General features: G+C 40.2%; 1 protein-coding gene and 1 long non-coding RNA gene across 5 annotated transcripts in view; one reads left to right on the plus strand and one right to left on the minus strand.

Moving 5' to 3' along the window:
• The window catches only part of GASK1B (golgi associated kinase 1B), a 45739-nt gene extending 28587 nt beyond the window's left edge, over positions 1-17152 (minus strand). The window contains exons 1-2 of one of the 4 annotated variants that reach the window (XM_032863084.1): positions 17134-17152; positions 14842-15978 (exon numbers count right to left, since the gene is read on the minus strand). In XM_032863084.1, the coding sequence (XP_032718975.1) occupies positions 14842-15739 (898 nt within the window). In that variant the 5' untranslated portion in view covers positions 15740-15978; positions 17134-17152. Of the gene's footprint in view, positions 1-14841; positions 15979-16671; positions 16967-17133 lie in introns of those variants that run through there. The other 3 variants (XM_032863066.1, XM_032863080.1, XM_032863071.1) reach the window with 3 other exon arrangements.
• Positions 17153-17362: 210 nt separating this feature from the next.
• LOC116870891 lies at positions 17363-21951 on the plus strand. Its single transcript, XR_004383312.1, has 3 exons — positions 17363-17452; positions 17813-17901; positions 21586-21951. It is a non-coding gene; the product is annotated as an uncharacterized LOC116870891 (long non-coding RNA).
• Positions 21952-22843: the final 892 nt, after the last annotated feature.

Consider the following 22843-nt stretch of genomic DNA (forward strand, 5'->3'; position numbering starts at 1 on the left):
TTTATTGATGTGGCACAGGAATAAGCCACTAATTACCAATAACAATGTCCTCTGGTTAATGTGGTTTTATCCCACTTCTAAAAGCAACCACCACGAAAAGGGAAAGAATCCAGGTGTTTATAATCGTCTATTCAATGTCTGAGTGGAGCTGCTCTCTATATGTAATAACAACTGTCTGATTTTCTGGGGCTACAGAAAAAGAAATTTTGGAAGTCACAAATTTAAAAGTGAAATTGCATGGCTCACACCAGCCACCACATAATTTCCAAAGAAATAAAAAAGAAGCAGGATGGAAACTTTTTTTCTCTTCTGGTGGAAACAGTAGTGCTCTTGGTAATGGATCATTTATTCACACATAACCTCACAAAGTGCATTTAAGCAAATGCATTTCTTCAACTGCATGCACACAGATGATACGTTTAAAAAAAAAAAACTGTCATTCTAATTGTTTTTGTCTCACTCTTGAGAGTTTAGAAATGCCACTGCTAGACTGTACCAAGAATGATGAGCCCAAGTAAAGTTATAAACAGAGAAGATCAGGAAGGTCCATTAAATGATACAAGCTTAAAACAAATGACATCACTTTCCAGCCCCCATTTCTGCCAAATAAAGTCACTGACAGATGATGTTAAGCAGCTTTGCTTCTAAGTTAAAAATCAGAATGATGCTCTTGGGGGGAAAAAAAAAGCCACAAAGATCTGGAAAACCCCACTTAACTCATTCTTAACAGGCCTGGACAACAGAAGCCTCTGAAATTATGACTGGAATGTCTAAGACACATCATAGGAATTTTTAAAAGTCCTTTTAAATAACCTGAGAGACTCTTGATCTATGACTGTATTCCTTTGGTTAAAGACATTTATTTTACCATCTTGCTTGTTTGCCTTTTGTAGAGTTCTTATCTCTGTCTGGTCTTTACTACAGGAAACTGCTGTCTTCTTTAACCTCTTTTGAATTTGCTGTTACAGTGACCTCAATAACTTTGGTAGCGTTCACTTGATCATTCAGATCACGTGCATTCCAGTTTTATTCAAAAGAAAAATCTTTTTCCTTTAAGCCTTGGAATTTCAGCCTAGGACTTCTATGCAAGAAGTCCTTTAGATTTGGGGAAGCATGCCACAGTCACTGACACACAATTAAGAAAAAAAAATAGAGAAAGAACATAGATCTAAACTAAAGAACTTCATTTTTAACACCATCTCCCCTTTTCTTTCCTCTGACTTTCCTAAATAGTTTTGGGGCTGCTCAAAACTAATTGTTTTCTTAGGTAGAAGATAAATATAATTTTAAATGAGTAGACTCCAAATACGACGTCAATTTAACAAATAATAATAAGAGTAAAGCCCAGGTAAACGCAGTCCATCATGAGTGGGAGACAGGTAGAGACCAATGTCTCTACCAAATATGAGTCCAAATATGAGTGGAAGACAAAACATCACTTGCAAAGACATGTGTACTTCAGACTTCGAAAGATAAACACCAAGGAGTTCTACCCATCGATGCCTCTGGACTAAAGTTATACACAGACGGCACTTTAGATTCTCAGGGCTAGGAAGTATTCAAAGGGAGTTGAAACCTAATCCTGAACCTCAACAGCACACATCAATACAGGAGACAGACAGGTGGTCCGTTTCCTCAGCAATTCACATGAGGCCCACAGAGAAATAGGGAGATGATTTACATAAACAATTGAAACAGTTAACCTTCTGGGCTGTTTTTCTTTCCTTTAAGACATTTGTTTCTTATTTTTAAAGCAATTAAAAACAAATCTACTCATTTCAGGAAATGTGGAAATACATTAGCATGTAAAACTAAGAAAACAAAAATCATCTATAAGCCCTGGATAGGAGCTTAGTAATTGGTTCTGTGATTTATATACTGACTTCTGGTATTTTCTCATCCTTTTCTTTCTCACCTCAAAATGTACACTGTTTTTAGAAACTTAAGAAGTAGAACTTCTGCTGAGAGCTTAGGCTCTGGAATCCAACAGATCTTTTGAAATCTGGTCACCTTACTTCTTAGCTTTGTAACATTAGACAAGTTAAGCAATCTCTCTAAGCCTTGCTTTCATCCTCTGTAAAATGGGGGTGAGAATGTACCTTCCCAAATTGCCTTTTAGGATTAAATGAGCTCTTACATTTGAAGTCCTCAACCTGATGCCTAACGTATATGCACATCCCAGAAACTTCTGCTATAACTATTACTATATAGAGACATGATGGAATGACACAATTTATCTATCTTTGACTGCCTTCATTTGTATATGGAGCATCTACTATGTGCCAAGCATAGTTCTAGGAACTGAACCTAAATCAATCAATCAATAAATGGCAATTTCTATTTATTTTCCTGGCGTTTACATTTCAACTGGGGGAAGAGTCAAAAATTATGTTAGGAAAGTAAACTATGTGGGACTGTCTCATATTATACAGTTTGTCATGACTGCTTTACTAAATATTTTACCACAAACATTTCTCTTACAACTAAATATTTTTAAATGGCATCAGTTCAACTGTCATATAATAACCTAGCCTATTGGTCAGCACACCCTGGCAAAGGTAGGTAGTAAACATTTTAGGTTTTGAAGGCCGCCTTTTCTCCATCACAACTATTGACCCAGAAAATGCTTAACTCTGCTGTGGCATGAAAACAGTCAAAAACAATATATCAACAGATGGATGTGACTGTTCCAATAAAACTTTATTATAGACATGAAATTTGCATTTCATATCATTTTCAAGTGTCATAAGAAATGTTGTTGTTCTTTTGATTTTTTCAACAATTTCAAATTGGAGAAAGCATCTGTAGCTCACAAGCCACTTCAGGAACAGAGTCATAGTTTTAAGAGGACTTTTTGGAGGGATGGAAAGAAAAAATCAAGGTAGTGAACCATAAACCAATATCAAGGTTGTATCATGGGGAAATACTTGTACCACCTTGTAGAAGAATAGAAATCCAAGCCTTGAGCCTCTTGCCAAATGAAGATGTTGAATCCAAGACTCACACATGAAGCTTTAGTGAAAAGTAGACTAGAAAAGAATATCACCTAACAGCATATGGAATAAAGGGGCCATCTTTGGCCTGCAGACTGTTGTGAGTCAGCCTCTGATCTAGTCTTTAAGGATACTGAATTTTATTTACCATTTCTCTATTTCAGCACATTGAATTTTCTGAATGATACATTTTCTATACTATTATTTAAAAAGTTGTTCCCAAACTGCCAAAAGGAGCTTTCAGCTGCTAGGAGTAATTGGTTTTCAGTTAACATTCTGGGGTTTTCTCCACATCCATCCATGTCCCCTCAGCAAAATATTTTGAATGCTGACTATAATATAAAGATATTCCATCCTGCCCTGCTGGAAATATGTGTACCTCAGGCAAGGGAGATTTCCAGAAAGCAAGAAGAAAGCAGGGCAAGTAGTAATTCTCGGGCTGAGCGTGGGTGGGGTGGGTCCTTTGCACACACTGGTCTCCTTCCTGCATCTCAGTGCATATGGCCGGCCCTCCAGATGATAGTGGTAGTCAGAATGGCTCCAGATCTCAGAGCCATGAGTATGAGTGTGAAAAGAATTCTACTTTTTATAAAATATGACTGTTAGAAGAATTAAATGAACTTTGATAGATCTGAAGGGATGACAGAAAAATAGCCTCTGAAAACAGGAAACTGGTTAAAGCAACTTACCCTGAAGTGTTTCAGAGATGAGGAGCATTCATCTCTTCACATTCAGGTTTGTCAAAATGATGCAGTACTTCACTCTCCAGAGAAATCTTAAGAGTGAAGAGATAAAATTCTAACTGTCAGAGTGGTGAGAAAGCAGGTTTTAAAAGATATGTGGGTGTTCGTGTGAATTAAAGGTTATACAGCTGCTTTTAAAAATGCGACTTGCCGCATAAGTTGTTTTTTTTTTCCCAAAAGTTGAATATTTCCTCTGATTTTTGATGTTCTCCCAAGTCATTCTCCACCCAAAAGCACAAAGACATCCTTTTGAGAAGATGAACGTGAAAATTCACTAAGAATGAGTTCTCTACGTGATCTCCTTTGTCTGGAATTTTTAAACACCCTTCACTTTGAAAACTGGCTGCCTGGCTTTGTTGAACTGCAGGTGAACACTAAGCATGCTGGCTGGAGTTATGAGTGTCTGTCTGCATTTGTCACTGAACAAAAATAAGTAAAAATGTTCTGGAGTTCTAAAATCAAAGGTCCCTTTCTATCATATGGGCCAAGTTCCAAGATTGTTTCAAGACTCCTTGTGAACAAGACAAAAAGGGAAGTGGCAGCTCAGCTCAGAGCCCTTCATTAAAAACAATTCTCCAAAATCTATTCAAGAAAACAAAGGCCAATCAAAATTTTAGACTCATCTTTGTTATAGGAAATGAATTCTGTCGGGTTCCACAACAACTATCAACAGTGCATTGGAGGGAAACCTTAATGCCTTGGATCTCTAATTGCTAAAGGCAATTATTGGTGTTGCTGTAACTCCAATGATAGTGTAGCAGGTGTCTAGCTGTTAATGATCCCTTAAGTACTGTCTGTTCTATTTTTCTAGAGTGCCTCTCCCAGTAGGATTTTGGCAATTAAAAGTATTAGACTGAAGTGAAGAAGCAGGTAAGATCTCTGGGCTTAGAGCTGGTAAATGTGAACAAGTCAGAAAATGTGAGAGAAAATTCCGGGACAGCCCTGAGGGAGAAGACAATTTGAAGGAGTTGATGAAATTTTAATTCCGCTCAGGGTTTTAGATATTGTTAATTTACTTATTCAAACAAATTTTTACAATTGTCCTCAAGTGGACCTATTAGTGCCTGGGTTTGGGACGGAAAGAATTCAGTGAGACACAGCAAACATAGAAGCCTTATAAGATCCCCATCCCTGGTAAGCCCCGGCCTCAGAAGCAGAGAAGTTGCACACCTAATGATGATCAGACAAAAATATCTGCCAGTTGAACAAGTGTTTGAAGGGAACAAGTGAAGGACTAACATAAAGATTGAGCTGTCAGTGCAAAGTTAAGAAACGGAGAAATACTGTGCCCTAGAATAGCTATGTGCCGAAATGTCGCAGTTAATAAGGAAAAGAAACTTCGCTGAAAAAGAGCTAAGAATATGCAGTGTGGTAGAAAAAGAAATCACAAATGTTGATTCTATTCCTGACTGATCACTCACCTCCACAGAACATGAGTCAAGTCCCTCAGCCACCTTGATTAAAGCACTGAGTTCCCCAAGGTATGAGAAGAGTACCTTCCAAATCTATCTCAGGGTTGTGTGAGAATCCAGTGAAATACTGAAAATATAGCCCTGTCAAATATTTAAAAGAACCAAACTTAGGTTTTTATGATTTAAAGAAAGGAGAGGCAGAAGAGAAGCAGAATTCTATAGATTTCATATGTATAGGTTCTCTATAGCCAACCAAGTCCTATCTCAGAATAAATTTCTGGCTAATTCAGACGACATTTCTTCAAACAACAAATAAAACATTTATTTACTTACATAACTGTTTTTCAGCTTATAACTTGCTTTCTCTAGATTGGACTGAGTTAAAATAATTTCCATATCTCCTTAAGAGTTAGCTAAGTGTGAAGCTGAGGAAACAGGAAAGGAGAATGTCCTGTGACTTCTGCCATCACAAACTACTTAACAATCTAAATCATCAGTTCTACTTTAAAAAACACAGCGTGCTTCTCTTTTCTGAACCTTTGACTAATGGACAGAAACTTCTGCTTTCTAGGTCTGCTCTGGACTTCTGCTATATATATATATATATAAATGAAATTTCCCAGAAAATTCCTGTCTCAATATTCCATTTAGAAAAACGGAAATCAAATGTGACTTCTGAGAGTGTCACATCTGCGTCACATATGTGATGATGTGGTCACTGTGCCAGGCTCCAAAAAACAGTCCTATTTTATGAACAATGTCCTGGTCACATTAGGGTGACCCAATCCTGGGCCATTTCATTTTTATTAATGTAGATAAAGGAGCCATGAATTCTTGCCCAGGGTGACCTTCCTACAATGCAAAACTCATTATATCACTCCTCTTCTTCAAACCCTTCAATGATTCCCCATTATCTGCAAGATAAAGTTCATGTCCTTACATGACATCAAACCCAGCCACACTGGAGTACCACAATTTTATCTCACTTCATCCCCCCCACCACAATCCTCCCAAACCCTACCCTATCTCCTTCAGAGCTCTGAGATTTCCTAAGAACCTCTGTCTTCACAAGTTTTTCACACATCTATTCTCTCTACCCTTCCGACACCCACCCCATTTCTCACTTCACCCACATTGACTTTAGATCCAATTCTGACACTAGCTCTTCAAGAAGTTTTTACAATGCCCCACCCACCCCCCTACGCACGCATTCTGAGCTAAATTTTCCTTCTCTATGCCTGCAAGATCTCCTCAAAATATCTCCATTGAGGTCTTTATCATACCCTTTTTATATGGTGCAGTTGCTTAGCTGACTTCTACCCTCCAAGCTGAGCATTCAATGGGAACAGGGACTATTTCATAATTACCTTTGGACCTCCAACTCCTGACATGATATCTGCACCAAAGCAAGCACTCAAAAATATTGGAGAATGGGGGCACCTGGGTGGCTCATTTGGCTAAGCGTCTGCATTTAGCTCCGGTCATATCCCAGGGTCCTGGGATCAAGCCCCGTGTCTGGCTCTCGGCTCAGCAGGGTGCCTGCTTCTCCCGCTTCCTCTGCCACTCTCCCTGCTTATGCTCTCTCTCACACACTCTCTCTCTCTGTCAAATAAATAAATCTTTTAAAAAAAATGTTGGAGAATGAATGAATGAATTTTTCAGAATCCCTCAATTTTCATCTATAGCCCTGAAGTTCCAAGGAATGGTCAATGGGCTCAGAATCGAAGTTTGGTTAATGGGACATCTATTCACAGTAAGCGGTGACTGAAGTGCCCTCACTCCCAATTGAGTTAAGGAAGATCAGAAAAACTTGACAAACAAAGGCGAGGATATGCAGAAGCTTCCATGACTTGGTTCTATCTAGTTTGTGCTCAACAGCCCACTCCCAGATCTCCATAACCCTGTGAGTCACTGGAATAATGAAAATGAGGGTGGTGGAAACCTGTCTCTCTCCTCCAGACCCCAGATCAGTGTCTTGAGAAGGGGAATAGTGAGAGACAGCATGAGCAGGGGGAGGGGCAAAGGGAGAGGGAGAAACAGACTCCCCGCAGAGCAGGGACCCTGATTCGGGACTTGATCCCAGGACCCCAGAATCATGACCTGAGATGAAGGCAGATGCTTAACCCACTGAGCCACCCAAGTGCTAATATGAAAAACATTTTTTTTTCATATCAACTCACTTAATTTTCACAACTTCATGAGGTAAGTACTGTTACCATCATTATTTTTATTGTCATCATCCCCAATATACTAATGAAGAAATAAGGTGCACAGAAATTAAGTTAATTTATCCCAGGTAACACAGCCACCTGATTCGCAAGTGACTACAGTATCAGGATTCAAACTCAGTTAGTCTGGATTGTCAGTTGCATGAACTGAATTGTGTTCCCCCCCAAATTTATATGTGAAAGCCCTTAATATGTCAGAATGTGATAGTATTTGGAGATAGGGCCTTTAAAGAGGTAGTTAAGTTAAAATGAAGCCATTATGGTGGGCCCTAATCCCAAATGTTTGGTGTTGCTATAAAAAGAGATTGAAACACAGAGAGACACAGGCGAGGGCACTCAAAGAGGAAAGGCCATGTGAGGGCAAAGAGAGAAGGCAGCCATCAGCAAGCCAAGGAGAGAGGTCTCAGAAAAAACCAAACCTATGGACACCTTGATCTTGGATTTCCAGCCTCCAGGACTGTGAGAAAATAAAACTGCGATTTAAGCCACTCCACCTATGGTATTTTGTGATGGCAGCCCTAGAAAACTAATATGACAATCCATGCCCTTAATGACAAAGCTATTTGAATCAGAGTGTGCGGCTTCTTCTCCATGTTTAGAACAGTGCCTCACACACAGAGAAAGTAAATGTTATCAACCACAATGGGATATGACTGCAATATTCACCCATTCAATGAAATTGGAGTGAGGCTGTCTAGTCCCTCTGGTCCTTCGTGGTCCTGAGACCGATCCAGAAATAATAACAGATTTAGTCCTAATGGAAAGATCATAACTTTGAGCTCAGGAAGGTTCTAAGTAGATCCTGGCATCGGTGCTGGATGAAGATTCCCTTCGGGCCACCCAACTGCCACATGGCCCACTGGTGTCAGCTCTAAAAAGGCAGAGATTCTCGACTTTTGTGTTCACTGGTGTAGCCCCCAGTGACCAGAAGAGCAGCTGGCACAGAGCAGGTGCTCAATAATATATTTCCTAAAAGAAGAAAAGATGACTATGATACTGGAGAAAGGCGCAGATTGCACAGAACTGAAAAGCACATGCATCCTTCACGCCATGGTAACTATTCATTGTCCTTTCTATCTTGGCCATGTGTGGGCTCAAGGGAGAAGCCACAGAAGCATGGCAGAGAAGGTTACCAGGTCCCCTCACTTGTCTAGGAAAGTATGTAGTAAACAAACAAGAGGTTCCTGGAACACAGTGCCACCCTGAGTGGATGGTCAGCAAACTTTTGTTCACCAATGAATGAAAAGTATTAAGCTGACCAGCTCAAATTGATTGCTAATGAAATACTCTTAGGACTTTTCTGGTAACACAATGTGCTTTCAATCCAGATTTTAACAATGAAACGTGATTCCTACACTACCAAAGAAATCTTTGAAGAAAGTTTGTACAAATGTCCAAGGCTTTAGGATTTTGAGTCAGTGTATCTCCAGGTTGTGGGGGCATCTAGATTATTCTCATAACTCCCTGCAAAAGGTTTCTGTCCTTACCTGAGAGCCTGAGACAACATGAACTTGGCAGGTGCCATCTCCCTGCTCTGGCTACTGCCCCATTACCCAGCAAATGCAGTGCTACCGACATGGCCTCAAAAAGAGAGTGGAAAATACACACTGGATTGCTCCTACTTTATAATAAGATGAGGCGATGCAAGTTGGAAAACAGTGAGCAACTTGGGATTTACAATGAATTTAAATGGAAGTGGATGGGGTGCCTGCAGTTTGTCATGGAAGCAGCCTTGACATACAGAATTCCTGGAACTAGGCTACCTTAATTTGGTATGACAGCTCTGTGGCAATAAAGCAGCATCTTAAAAATAAAGCATACATAATGTATCTCCCATACTGGACATGAAAAATAGTACAATGCTTAAATGCTACCAAAATGGTGTCCCTTGGGATTCATTCATATTACTGCACAGACTTTGAGGGAAGCTTTGGCAAAGCTGCTCAAGCGAAGATCACAGAGGGGTGCTGGGTTTTCTTATGCTCTTGACTTTCATGTGGATGTAGTCTGCTTTTCTAATCTTAGGTAAACAGTTTAAAATATTTTGTTAAAAAAATTAAATGTATCAGCACCATAGAGTATCTGGTGACCCTTGAAACGATTGATGACTTTTGCAAAGATGGTTTGGCAGAAAACACACCAATATGTTCAGTCATGTTTGCATAATCACTTATGGTAAAACAAGAAAATCTGGTAAGCACTGGCTTGCATTAAAAAAAAAAAAATGAAAACCTTGCAGAAGTATTTAGAGTGGTATGTCATACTTCCTTTTAACAAAATATCACCCATGTTAAGTTGTTGAATTGAAAACAGAAATTGAGTAGAAACAGTAGTGATAAATCAGAAATAACCATGCTAAAATTTACCCATTTTTGCCACTATCCCATAACTATACCAAGTTATATCTTAGAGGTGATGTGGGTTAAAAGAATCAGCTTAAGGAGGTTTTAGGTATCAGACAGAATGGTTACAAATTTCAGTTTCATTGCTCACTAGCTATGTGTCCTTGGGCAAATTTCATAATCTTTCTGAATCTCAGTATTCTCATATTTAAAGTATCGATAGTATCTTCTTTACAGAATGATAAAGTGATGCATTGGCATATAATACCAAATGTGTTACAGGAACTGGGTGATGTATAACAGTAGATTCATTACAAATTCACAGTTGAAGAAGGTATCATTGTTGCAGAAATTGATTTTTTGAAAAAGCCTTTTGATGCTGTATTTCCATTCAATTTTGCATTTCCCACGTAGATATGCACAAAAGGAGACTCTGTTCCAGTGATAATTGCTAGATTTTGCAGCATGGTGCACCACTGGTACTCCCTATCTAATTACAAACTTGCTTCTCCCTAAGGACACCATTCTCATTTTCTGGGTTATCTTTGGAGTTGCACCTGTAGAACATGGTCCGATATACAGCACCAGGTCAGTGAGTCCACGAATTTCACATACATACTTTTTGTATTCAAAGAGAATCAGATACAATTCATCAAGTTATACTACCAAAAACCCGTCCTAAGCTAACCTGAGCTAGTGGGTCTTTGTTGATAGGATCAACCACAACAATTTTTTTTAATTAAAAAAATAAACAAACAAAACCTGAAGATGAGCTTTATAACTGAGACTTCAGACTCAATCAGCAAAAAGATTCACCTGAGAGGCTGGGGGCAGGTAGACCATTTAATTGTAGCATTGTATTTTCTCGTTAAAAAAATTTTCTACTGCAAAGGTTTCTTCAAAAGATTTACTGAGATAAGCCAAATATCTGTATTTGATTCATAATACAGACTAGCTACGTTCTTGGTACTGGGCATGAATTTATTTTCACAAACATTAATCAAAAGTCAGAGAACAGAAACAACACTTAGGGCAGGATTACTTACAGGATTTTCTGGCCACTCAATCTCCCATATATTAAAAAATTTATTCTTAGACCAAGCCAGATCATCAGAGGAAATACATACCTAAAATAATCCAACAGTTCTTCCTACAGAAAACTCATTATCAAATTACATTACAGTGTAAGACCAGCAGACCACATTGATGGTCCTCACAAGAATAAGCTCTATAAATCTCATTATTTGCATAACACAGAGGTTGCCAAAGACATTTTTCATTACCTCTATAGTGAACTCTTTATAAGATCCTCCAGGAGAAATCTCAGCATGACTTTAGGTCTAAAAATGGTCGTACTTTTCTCCTGAGTATTGGAAGTGGAAGCAAATACAGATTTACTGTTAAGAATCAGTAGAACACGGGGAGCCTCTGTGACTCAGTGGGTTAAGCTTCTGCCTTCAGCTCAGGTCATGGTCTCAGGGTCCTGGAATCAAGCCCCACATTGGGCTCTCTGCTCAGTGGGGAGCCTGCTTCCCCACCCCCAACCTTTCTGCCTGCCTTTCTGCCTACTTGTGATCTCTATCCATCAAATAAATAAAATCTTTTTAAAAAAAATCAGTAGAACAAGCCAAGAATGTATTCCTGCATTCATTCAAAAATATTTATTGAACACCTACTATGTGCCAGATTCTCCACTAGGATCTAAAAATGATAAACAAGACAGGAAACGTCTCTGCCTTCACAGACCTAGAGACTAGTGGGAATGAAAAGATGATTAAACAAGTAACTATAATACAAAAAGATGATATCAAATGAACCAGAGGGGCACATGGGTAGCCTAGTGGGTTAAGCCTCTGCCTTCAGCTCAGGTCATGATCTCTGGGTCCTGGGATTGAGCCCTACATCTGGCTCCCTACTCAGTGGGTAGCCTGTTTCCCCCCTCTCTCTGTGTCTGCCTCTCCACCTACTTATGATCTTTGTCAGTCAAATAAATAAATAAAATCTTTTAAAAAAATAAATGAACCAAAAATAGATCCTGGGCAACTTGGTAAGATCTATCATCTCCTTAGGTAGACAGGGAGCCTGAAATAAATCTAAGCTTGGACCAAAAGAAGAATAAGAGGACGTTAGAGGAAAATACACACTTCTGTGGAAATCAGGAGAGGAAAGACATGTCAAGAAAAGCCTAGAAATAGGTGGATAGAGAGAGATACCAAGAACCTAAGACTGTCTATATATCTCCTACCATGACCAGCACTGATCTATTTATGCACTTTACACCAATATAATAGCCTACATGAGTAGAATTATATTGTGTAGAGTGTTCATAACTATATTTAAATCATGTCACAGATTCCTGAGGAAATTAATTGATTTTATGTCTCTAAATAACTACATAGAAGGTATCAAAGAAAAAAAAGAGAGATTTAATATTGTTTGAGATATAATCTTAGGTAACTCATCACACTGAGAGTCATATTGATACAACTTTGTTTCTTTTCATCACCGCTTAGGTCCAAAATGAGAGAACAATACCAAGATATATTGGGATTATAAAACCCGTCCTTTAAATTGATTACAACTGCCCTCTTGATCCCAACAAATGCTGAATATTCAGGGGTGCCTGGGAGGCTCAGAGGGTTAAGTGGCCGCCTCTTGATTTCAGCTCAGGTCATGATTTCGGGGTTGTGGGATCAAGTCCTGTGTCAGGCTCCATGCTCAGCAGGGAGTCTGCTTGAGATTCTCTCTCTCCCTCTCCCTCTGCCCCACATCCCACCTCTCTATCTCATTCACTCTAAAACAAATAAATAAATGTGTGTGTGTGTGTGTGTGTGTGTGTGTGTGTGTGTGTATATATATATAAAATATATATTTTTTTAAAAATCCTGGATATTAAGAGCAAAGAATAAGTATATACAAGGAATCCTGATATTCAAAAGTTTAATTCAACAATCAAGAGACCAGTGTTCTAGACCTGGTTGTGTCATATAAAGACATGATATGTGAGGCTTGGAGGCCATGTAAGTAACTTGGTGAACTTGGTACCTCATGTGTCTAGTGTAGTAACATAAATAGACAATATTGAAGATCTACTGTGTGAAAATCACTCATTCCACTTGTTTTTCATGTATTAACTAACAATAACTTCATCAGGTAAGTACTATTATCCTTTTATTTACAGCTGAGGAAACTGAGGCATTCAGAGATACTGTAACATTTCTGGCTCACATGGTTGGTAAATTCAAACTCAGGCAGAACAGTTCCAAGTTCCTACACACTACTTAATTCTCCCAACTTCCATCCAAGAGTATCCCAAGGAAGTACCATATTGGAGTACCATACCTCAAGATCTATTCACCTCCTCTACCCAGGGGCCTTTATGACATGATAGTGAATGGCAGTATAGGGTAATAAGAGTGACCCTATGCTATGACCTACTTTGCCAAGACAGATTTGGTAGATGCCTGTTATCTCCATGCTCACCAGTATCTTCTTTTACTCCAGGGTGTTCTGCTTTGGATGATAAGTTATACAGTAACCTAAGCCCAGTGGTTTAGAGCTTAAGTTCTGCTTAAGCAGAACCTACCTTATAGGTAGGCTCTACCTTATAGCTTAGTTGTGAGAAATATGGGGTCAAGGCATGTATTAACTTTATGAATCAATTAGTATAATGCCTAGCAAATAGTGAGCACCCAAGAAAAATGAGTTTTAACCAAACTTTTATTAAATGTTTGGGAGGTTATCGCACATCAGCCTAATCATGGTGGACTATTTTATGAACTTGAGACATCAAAACATACCTGTGAAACTGAAGCACTTAAACATGGACCAGGATAAGTAAGGAATGTCAAGTCTTTGTAAGTAAATCACTGGTACTTCTAGAAGTACCCGTTTTAAGACTAAATTATAACCCTAAAGCCACTGAAAATACAGGTTAGTTCTTGACCACTCCCAAGAATTTTAATCCATTCCATTCTGGACTCCATAAAATGCTAAATTTTATGATGACAAAAAATAAGAAAATATTCTTTGAGCTTATAATTCCCTTGTGGTCTTTCTAGTCTGTTGGGCCAGTCTCGATTCATACCAGCAAATTCTGGGCTTATTCAGCTTTCAAACACAAACCACTGACCCACACTGTATTCAAAGCCTGGAACAGCCTCAAGATTCAGAAAATATCCTTCACACAGTGTGAGCACAGCCACAGACTAGCCCCTTTGCCTGACACCCAAGTGACTGGCTATATAACCCAGAACCTGCCAAAATGTTTGTCACCTGACAGAGTCTTAGAAATCAATCTCAATAAATTTTAGTCATGGGCTCGAAGAAACCATATACCTAGTTAGTATATACTGAACAAATTACCTAGTTTCATTTCATTTTCTTTGTAAAACTAAGGGAGTTAAATCAATTGTAAAAGAACCAAAGGGTCTGGTCACCAGGGTGACTCAGTTGGTCCAAGCAACTGCCTTCAGCTCAGGTCATGATCCCAGAGTCCCTGGATCCGGTCTGGCATCAGGCTCCAGTCTGCTTCTCCCTCTGACCCTTTCCCACTCTTGTGCTCTCTCTCTCTCTCTCTCTCATTCTCTCTCTCCCAAATAAATAAAATCTTAAAAAAAAAAAAAGGGTCAAATCTAACATGGTCTGGCTCTGGGCCTTTTAAAAAGTTTCCATCTGCTGAAGAAAGATAACCCCCTCTCCCTTTTACTTTTAAAAACTCCTAAGGAATGAAATTCTACTTACTTCCATAGTAACCTCTCTAATAATATGCCTGACAGCAAGTTCTTTGCCTCCACCCGGCTTCCTCTTCTCATCATGCAAATTGCCACTGGCTTTAATTAGATTTAATAAGCCACTGGGAAGTGCAGTGAGGGGAAAGGAGAGCAAAGATTACACAGTGTGGGCTTATCCTTGCATGTTGAATACAGCATTTCCCTGGAACGCTCATATCCTTCCAAAGTTGGGAAAATAAAGAACGCCAAACGTATGGAAAGACATGCTGCTGCTGTCCAAATGTGAGACGTGGGTGGAGAAAATCATTTCGAAAGAGAGACTGAGGGAAAAGAGGAAAATCAACCCAAATCCCCAACAGCTGCAAATCACGAAGCATGTGAAGCTGTTACCTTGGATGAACTCTGATTTCCTGCTCACAGACGGCAGGGTCCTGTTGAGCCCAAGGATCCTGTCCAGGTGGAAGGCAAACACCTCACTCATGTCCAAAGGCTGCTTGAGTAGTCCACAGGGGCTGGGGCCACAGCGGGGCACAGAGCCAGCAGAGCTCCCCTCCAGCACCAGCAAGTGCGCTCCACTTTTAGAGGACGCTGGCTGAAGACCTGCCACTGCACCATCCGCCAACAGGCGCATTCGGAGGATGTCTTCTTTGCTCAGCCACGAGGGGGCGCTCTCACTGTAGATCCTAATGTTGCTCTCCTGGGTCTTGGGCCGCTGAAAATCTGAGCCCCCAACTTGCACTCCGGAGCCCCGTATCAACCTCCAGGGTCGTTCCCCAACCTTGCCCAGGTTTCCTCCCTGGACGTACCCAGGCACTTCAGCATCAGCATCCTGTGGCTGAAGGGATGGTCCGACCAAAGCCTCCTGTCCCAAGGCTGGTGAGGCCACTGCGTACTTCTTCCTGCGCTTGGGTTTCACTGTGCCACGGATATTGGCAGGCTTGCTGCGCTTGGAGCGTAGGGTAATGTACACCACATTGAGCTGCAGCGTTGTCCCATTGCCCTGGGACTCTGGAGGCGCCAAGGTACCATCCAAGGGTATCTCAGGAAAGGGTGCCTCGGCGGTGTCGCGGCTCTGGTGCGGCCCCTTTTCTGCTGCCCTTCCTTGCTGGAGAGAGGCACGTCCCACCTGGCTCACCAGAAAGCCCAGGTAGATGGCGCAGGCAGTGCCCAGCAGGAGGTTCCTCCGGGTCCTTGGGCGCCGGCCGCTCCAGAGTTTACGCACCCGCGGGACACACAGGGAGCAGATGAACCAGTTTATGAGCTGCCCTGGCTTGTCTGGACAGGTCATTTCTCTGCTGCATCCACATGTTGAACAGAGTTTAAAGTCTGCAGTTGGTTCCTGCTGACATGATGCATGGTTTCCTGAATTCAGCTGTCGCCTCCTCTTAGGTATATAAGTGGTCTCCAGTGGGTAGGGTAGAGGTGGAAGTAAAGGGCTGGTGATGAAGTTGGGAATGTTTCTGACACTCGCGGCAACAAACCTTTTAAACTCCTATCAGCTTCCCCAAGGAGAAGTGTGGCTTGTTTCTGGGAATGAATGGAAACAGAGTTAACTGAGTCACAATCTCAAACTAGTTCAGTTCCTCTTCAACAGTAAAGAAAAAGAGTAACCCTTTCCTTTCACAAATACTACCACCATGAATTTTTTTTAATTACGTTTAAAAAGATAAACAGGACAATATAGAGTCGATATTCAGTTTAAACTAGTGAAAACAAACCATGAAAATCCAAGAATATTTTATAACTTGTAGCTAAAGTAGTTTAATTTGACTGAAAGAAAAGCATTAAAATCCCACAAACCCTTTTTGAAATTTAGAAATTATTTCAGACAAGGGATAGACAGTATTTAAAAACAATCTATAGCCATCCCATTTTTATTTTTTAAAGTCCTGCATTACAAATTGGGAAGAAGCACCAAGTATTAACATTCAAATTCAGAAACAGATTCTCTTAATCTGATGGTGCAACTTTTTCTTCACTGTAAGTTTCATCATCTCTACATAAAGAATGATCTCAATATAAAGCCAAATGTCCATATATCTCAGAAGTTACATTTTTTCAGTCATACACACAGAAACACAAAACACAAATCCAACTGCCTTTCATTCCTTTTCTTCCCACAAAAGTCAGCTGAAAGAAAATAAAGGGATCTCTAGCTTTCTCTCTCTCCTTTTTTTTTTTTTTTTTTTACATTACTAAAAAGAAGAACTCATAAGCAACCTTACTTACACAGCTGGCCCCGTGCTTGGCTCCAGGAAGAATGTAATCCCTGACTGTAATGCAAAGAACTTTTAAAGGCTGAGGCATGTAAGTAGAACATATTTCATGGTCAAGAGTGTTCCACATTTCAAATATCTCAGCTCAGCTTTAAAAGCTCTCTTGAAAACTCCTGATTGCAAAGCAAAATGGTTACTTGTCAACTGGCTGTTGGTAGCCCAGTTTTAAGACACGCAAGGTTTTGTTTTTTTTTTTTAATAGTTTAAAAAATAAACTTTAATTTTAAGATCTGAAAAAAACAAAAGCCAAAGCCGTACAGAAGCAGTGTTCAATCAAATAATTTTCCACTTATTTTTAACCCCTGGGAGCCCTCTAGTGTCCTGTTTGGAAACAGACTCAGAAATTTCAGTCTCACGGTGTTGAAAAGGATTCAAAGTGTTTGCTAAGCAGCAGCAAGATAAATACCTTATAAAAGGAGGAATGCCATAACCTTGCTGTCCATCCTGGGTAGCAGGGGAGTAGAGCACCAAAGTTCCCAGCGACTACGACTCATCTTACCGTTCTTGACTGTTTACAGAACATTTGTCTCCCACCACTTCTGAGAAGGCCTAGAGGTTCATAAAAAGGTAAGAAAGGGTTAACTTAAATGAGGAAAAAAATAGACCGGTGAGATAAGAGTGCACCCAGATAGAGGAAGACATTTATAGAGTGCTCTTACACTGTGCAACGGCTCACAAAAAGAAGTCATGGATTCCCTCTGATTGGAGGTTGTCTTTAAAAACAGGTTAGTAATTGGTTTGGGGAGTTTGCATGTCCTGACACAAGCACAGGGTTGATGACCTCTGGGTCTCACTTAAGCTCATTCTTTTTGCTTCAAAGGCAGATAGAATCAGAAGGTAGGAAGGTGATAGGGATTGCAGGTCTCACTGGAAAAGAAGTTTGTGATACTGGGGGACCAGTAAGAGATTAGCATATGGTATAGAATCATAAAAATACTACATTTTATAATGCAAAAAAACAGATCAAGGGGATTGAAACATAGAGAGAAGGAAAGAATAAGCTTCCAAGTGATTAAAATGCTCAAAAAGTATAATACAGCTGTTACTTTAACACTCGAACTCACTCCTGTCTTCTTTTTTAAAAGTTCTGCCACATGGAGAAAAGAGAGGAGCAATTCTAATATTGACAATGGTCTAGAAGTACCTGTGGATTCTGGCTAAACTTCATGAGACTGTAAGCATTTTTCCCGAAGCATTTTTCTTTGTGTTCCAAAACTCTTAAAGCTCACTTGAATTATTTTCTAGGTAGTAACTGTTAACTTCTTGAAAGGAAACCATGAGAGAGTTGTTTTATTATAATGATATTAGGGGTGCCTGGGTGGCTCAACCAGTTAAGACTCTGCCTTCCTCTCAGGTCATGATCCCAGGGTCCTGGGTTCGAGTCCCATGTCAGGCTCCCTACTTAGCGGGGAGTCGGCTTCTCTCTCTGCACCTCCCTGTGCTCATGCTCTCTCTCTCACTCACTTTCTCTCTCTCAAATACACAAGTAAAATCTTTAAAAAATTATATTGCGGGGCACCTGGGTGGCTGAGTGGGTTAAAGCCTCTGCCTTCAGCTCAGGTCATGATCCCAGGGTCCTGGGATGGAGCCCCGCATCGGGCTCTCTGCTCAGCAGGGAGCCTGCTTCCTCCTCTCTCTTTGCCTGCCTCTCTGCCTACTTGTGATCTCTCTCTGTCAAATAAATAAATAAAATCTTTAAAAAAAATTATATTGCAATGATATTATTCTCACATACCAAGAAGAATAACTGACCTGATTCCAAAAATTAAGAGTGCTTCTTAAATTAAAGGCAGAAGCCAAGTTATAACAGGCAAAAGCCTCACTGGCTGTTTCTAAATCAACTTCTTTAGTAAAGAAATATTTCGGAAATAGACGAGAGTTGTATGAGTTGGTAAATTTGCTTGACTGACCCTCACACCAACAGAAGTCTTTTTATTAGAAGACCAGCACACTGCCTCCTCTTACAGCCTCAAAAGTGAGTAGTAGAGGCTAAAAGGTAGACTATTTAGAGAATGGGCTCCAGAGGGAAAAAGACTGGCTCCTAATCATCCTTGGCTTTCTAGCTATAGTCCCTTGTGACGAATAGCCTTACCTCTCTAGCCTCAGTTTCCCTAAGAGACGACTAATAATAGCACTTACCGCACAAGTTTCTTGTGATGGTTAAATGAGGTAACGGTGACAGAATGATCATTTGAAAGATTAGTCAATATTTTTTATTTCCCCAGCACCTTACTGAACTTCTCAGAGACCCTTCTCCCAGCCCAGGCAGCTTGACAGGGAATCACCACCTCATCAAAGGGGAAGCTATCATCATATAATTAGGAACATGCTCACTGAATCATTGGAGTAGTCAATATATGGATATAACCAAAATAGTGGACAAGAATGTTCATCAGATGTTATCAGAAACAATTCTCATTGGGGCACCTGGGTGGCTCAGCCAGTTAAGGGTTGGACTCTTGATTTAGGCTCAGGTCATGATCTCGGGATCATGAGATTGAGCCCCTGAGTCCATCTCTGCTCTCAGCGGGGAATCTGCTTAGGATTCTCTCTCCCTCTCCCTCTGCCTCTGCCCTTTCTCCATCCCCACACCCTCCACTCACTCATTTCCTGTCTCTCCCCTTCTCTAAAAAAAAAAAGAAAAGAAAGAAAAACCATTTTCCTCATTCTCCCCACTACCTATTCAAACTTGCATTGTGTTCTAGTAGCACTTTCCAACTTCCTTGCATAAAAATGCAGACGTGGTTTTTCTAGTCATACTTAGATTTTTTTAAATGTTTTCACTTATTTTAGTCACACAGACACACACACACACAGACACACACAATCTGCATGAAAACTAATCAAAATGTTTGATCTAAACATAGTCAAAAATTTTAAATTTCTCTTAAGTTTTAAGTATTTTCCTTTTCCAGAAATTAGTTGTCCCTCAAAAAGCATAGCAAAAGCCTACTGAAAAGGGGGAGAGGAAATCCCCCATGCACTGTTTGTTTCTTTGTTTTTACTGTCTAGACCTTCGTCCTCACCTATATACCCACTCACCCCACTCTGGGTCTGTCTCTGGCTATTCCAGACTTGAAGGGTAGCGGGGACAGAAAAGTAGTAACTACAGTGGAAAGATTCTTGCCATTCCCTTATATTGTCATGAATTGGTTTATAAGCTCTCCGGGCTTAGCACAGGTATATAAAGCTGACTATCTGGTGAGCATTTTGCAGTTTCTTCAAAAACACCACTGTGACTGTCTCTTCTCAGCCCATTGGGTTTCAGCAGCCCTCTGCCCTGTTGAGGTCACATTCTCTCTTCAGGCCTTTCTCTTGGACAGCATTTAAAAGGACCAGTGGAGTGGCTTTCCCATGTGGGCCTGTCTGCATCGCCCACAAGTGGTCTGATACACAGAGTCACCATCCTTTGCCCCAGCGACCTCAGGCTATCTATTTCCCTTGGCATGGTGGACCCTCATTTTGGGATGGGGAAGCAACTTCTATCTATTGCTCACAATCCAGGTTGAAACTGAACCGAAAGGTATTTTCTACCACCGAGCTCAAGAGAGAAGTTTAATTTCATTTTAGAAAAATAAATCGAGGTGCCTGGGTGGCTCAGTGGGTTAAAGCCTCTGCCTTCGGCTCAGGTCTTGATCCCAGGGTCCTGGGATCAAACCCCGTGTCGGGCTCTCTGCTCAGCAGGGAGTCTGCTTCCCTTCCTCTCTCTCTGCCTTCCTCTCTGCCTACTTGTACTCTCTGTCTGTCAAATAAATAAATAAAATCTTTAAAAAAAAAAAAAGAAAAAGAAAGAAAGAAAAATAAACCTAAATTCCTTGAATGCATAATGGCTCAAAAGTTTGTTGTCACAATATAACATTCATATGTAACACATATATATGTGTTCACATATAACACTGCAAATGTTGGTTATTGATATTAATATTGGATGAGAGAGATCAAATCCTCATACCTAAAGTACTTTCTCTCCATTAAAAAAAAAAAAATCCATGAGGAAAACAAAGCAGAAAGGTAGACAACAAGACAATGATATGGCTCATTAAAATTACCTGGGAAACTTTTGTACCTTTATGGAGGCAGAAGAGGGTAATGAGAAGCAACGGGAGCAGGGTCCAGAGCCTCTGGTGGTGTTCTATTTCTCCACCTATATGGTATTTAGGAAAAGATGTTTATTTTGAGACATTTTGTTGGCTATACACTTACAATTTATGAAACAGGTGGTAGGTAAACAAATATTCTTCTTATATACTTTATATCTTGCTTATGTTCTATGTCTATATAGAAAAGGAGTAGAAGCAATAATTTTTTTAGATCCCAGATAATTTTTATTTTTTTAATTTAATTTTATTTTTTCAGTGTTCCGGGATTCATTGTTTATGCACCACACCCAGAAGTAATAATTTTTTACATATTTTTATTTACAATGAAGAGTTCATGATGTTTTCATCATTTAAAATTAAAGAAGCTAAAGCAAAATAAAATCATTGAAAATTATATAGATACCTAGGTCCCAACCATCTCCCCAGAGATTCTAATTTAATTGATCTGAGGTAGAACCCAGCAATCCAAACTTGGAAAGACTTCCAGTGTGCGGGGTTATAATTCACTTTTCTAAAAGTTAAATGGTTAGTTTCAGAAGGAAATTAACACTTTCTTGCCAGCAAGGGATAAGTCTAAGGTTTCACTGGCAGTAAAATAATCTTTAAATCCTCCAAAGCTTCTAGTTGTAAGTCCTGAGTGCAGTAAAGACTGCTTCTTCTTCAGGCTAGGAGAACTCCAGGACAAGATTGGACAGTGCATAGGGCTCCAGATCTGTCATTCACATTACTCACATTTCTCATTTCTCCACTCCTGTCAGGTGTACCTTTTGTGGCTACTGTGGGCTCAAGCTCAGCCACCTTCTCAGAGCCACTCAGAAAATGAAGAGGAAAAATATCTAAGGGTTCCAGTCACAGAGAAACTAAGAATCATGCTTTTCCTTGCTGTTGTGAACTCATGTTTGTTACATAGATTACAGACCTACAAAGGAACACCTTATTCCTAGCTCTGTGCTGACCAGACCTTTTCACTGGGTCCCTAACCCTTGCTCACAGCCTTCCCCACTCTCTAGGACCTATAGCTGTTCTAGAACTATAATCCTGGCTTGAGCCTAGGTTCTTAGGTACCACCTCTGTCTTGCTTGTGGTATGGAATTTGCGATATTTTTGCTATCCATTCTAACACCAGGCCTGGGCAGCCCCAAGCTGGCCTGTCCAGACACTAAAGAATTCTCAGTCTTACAATCTGTGAAATGTTGTCATAAAGGTGTTTGACTGGGGCGCCTGGGCGACTCAGTCTGTTGAGCATCTAGCTCTTGATTTCGGCTCAGGTCATGATCTCAGGGTCGTGAGATCAAGCCTCGCATCGGGCTCTGCACTGAGTGTGGAGTCTGCGTGAGATTCTCCCTCTCCTTCTGCCTCTACCCCATCCCCTGCTTGCAGGCTTTCTCTTTCAAGATAAATAAAATCTTAAAAAAAAATAAAAATGTTTGATTGGTACCAAGAATTTTGTAGTTCCTTAAATAGTGCTCTATGTTATATAGGTCTTCAGAACTGTATGCAAAAGAAATCACAGTGTTCCGCTGTATTAAAAAAATGTGTGCCCTTCCATCAGACACCTGATTATTTGGTCACTCCGAAGGAAATCTTCCCGGTTGACCTACACCACTACATCTATTTACCATACGTAGGAGAAGCACTTTGAAGGAGAGCTGTCTTCTCAGAGCTAGCCTTTCAAATCTGTGAAGTGATGCTGCATGCCATCTCTTGATCTCTCTGGTGTGACCAGAAGGGCACCAAATAGGCATAGTTCCAGGGGACGCAGTGCTTGACATTTTATTGCTTTGGGTGTTCTCCCCTCTATCCCTGTTATACCTGAAAAAGAGGAACACAAGCCTCCATGCCTTTTGCCAGTATGGAAATCTGCAATCACCCATTTAGCTTCTCTTCCCTGGGAGTGTTTGTTGCACTTATATAAAGTTTTGTTTGGGTCAGGATGTTTCTGCCACCTGACGAGAAACAGTGCAACGTTTGTATGGAATGAGCGTAATACAGGAAACAAATAAAATGTATGATAGC

Source organism: Lontra canadensis, unplaced genomic scaffold (assembly GCF_010015895.1).
Source record: "Lontra canadensis isolate GAN:19392208 unplaced genomic scaffold, GSC_riverotter_1.0 scaffold1, whole genome shotgun sequence".
Taxonomy (NCBI): Eukaryota; Metazoa; Chordata; class Mammalia; order Carnivora; family Mustelidae; genus Lontra; species Lontra canadensis.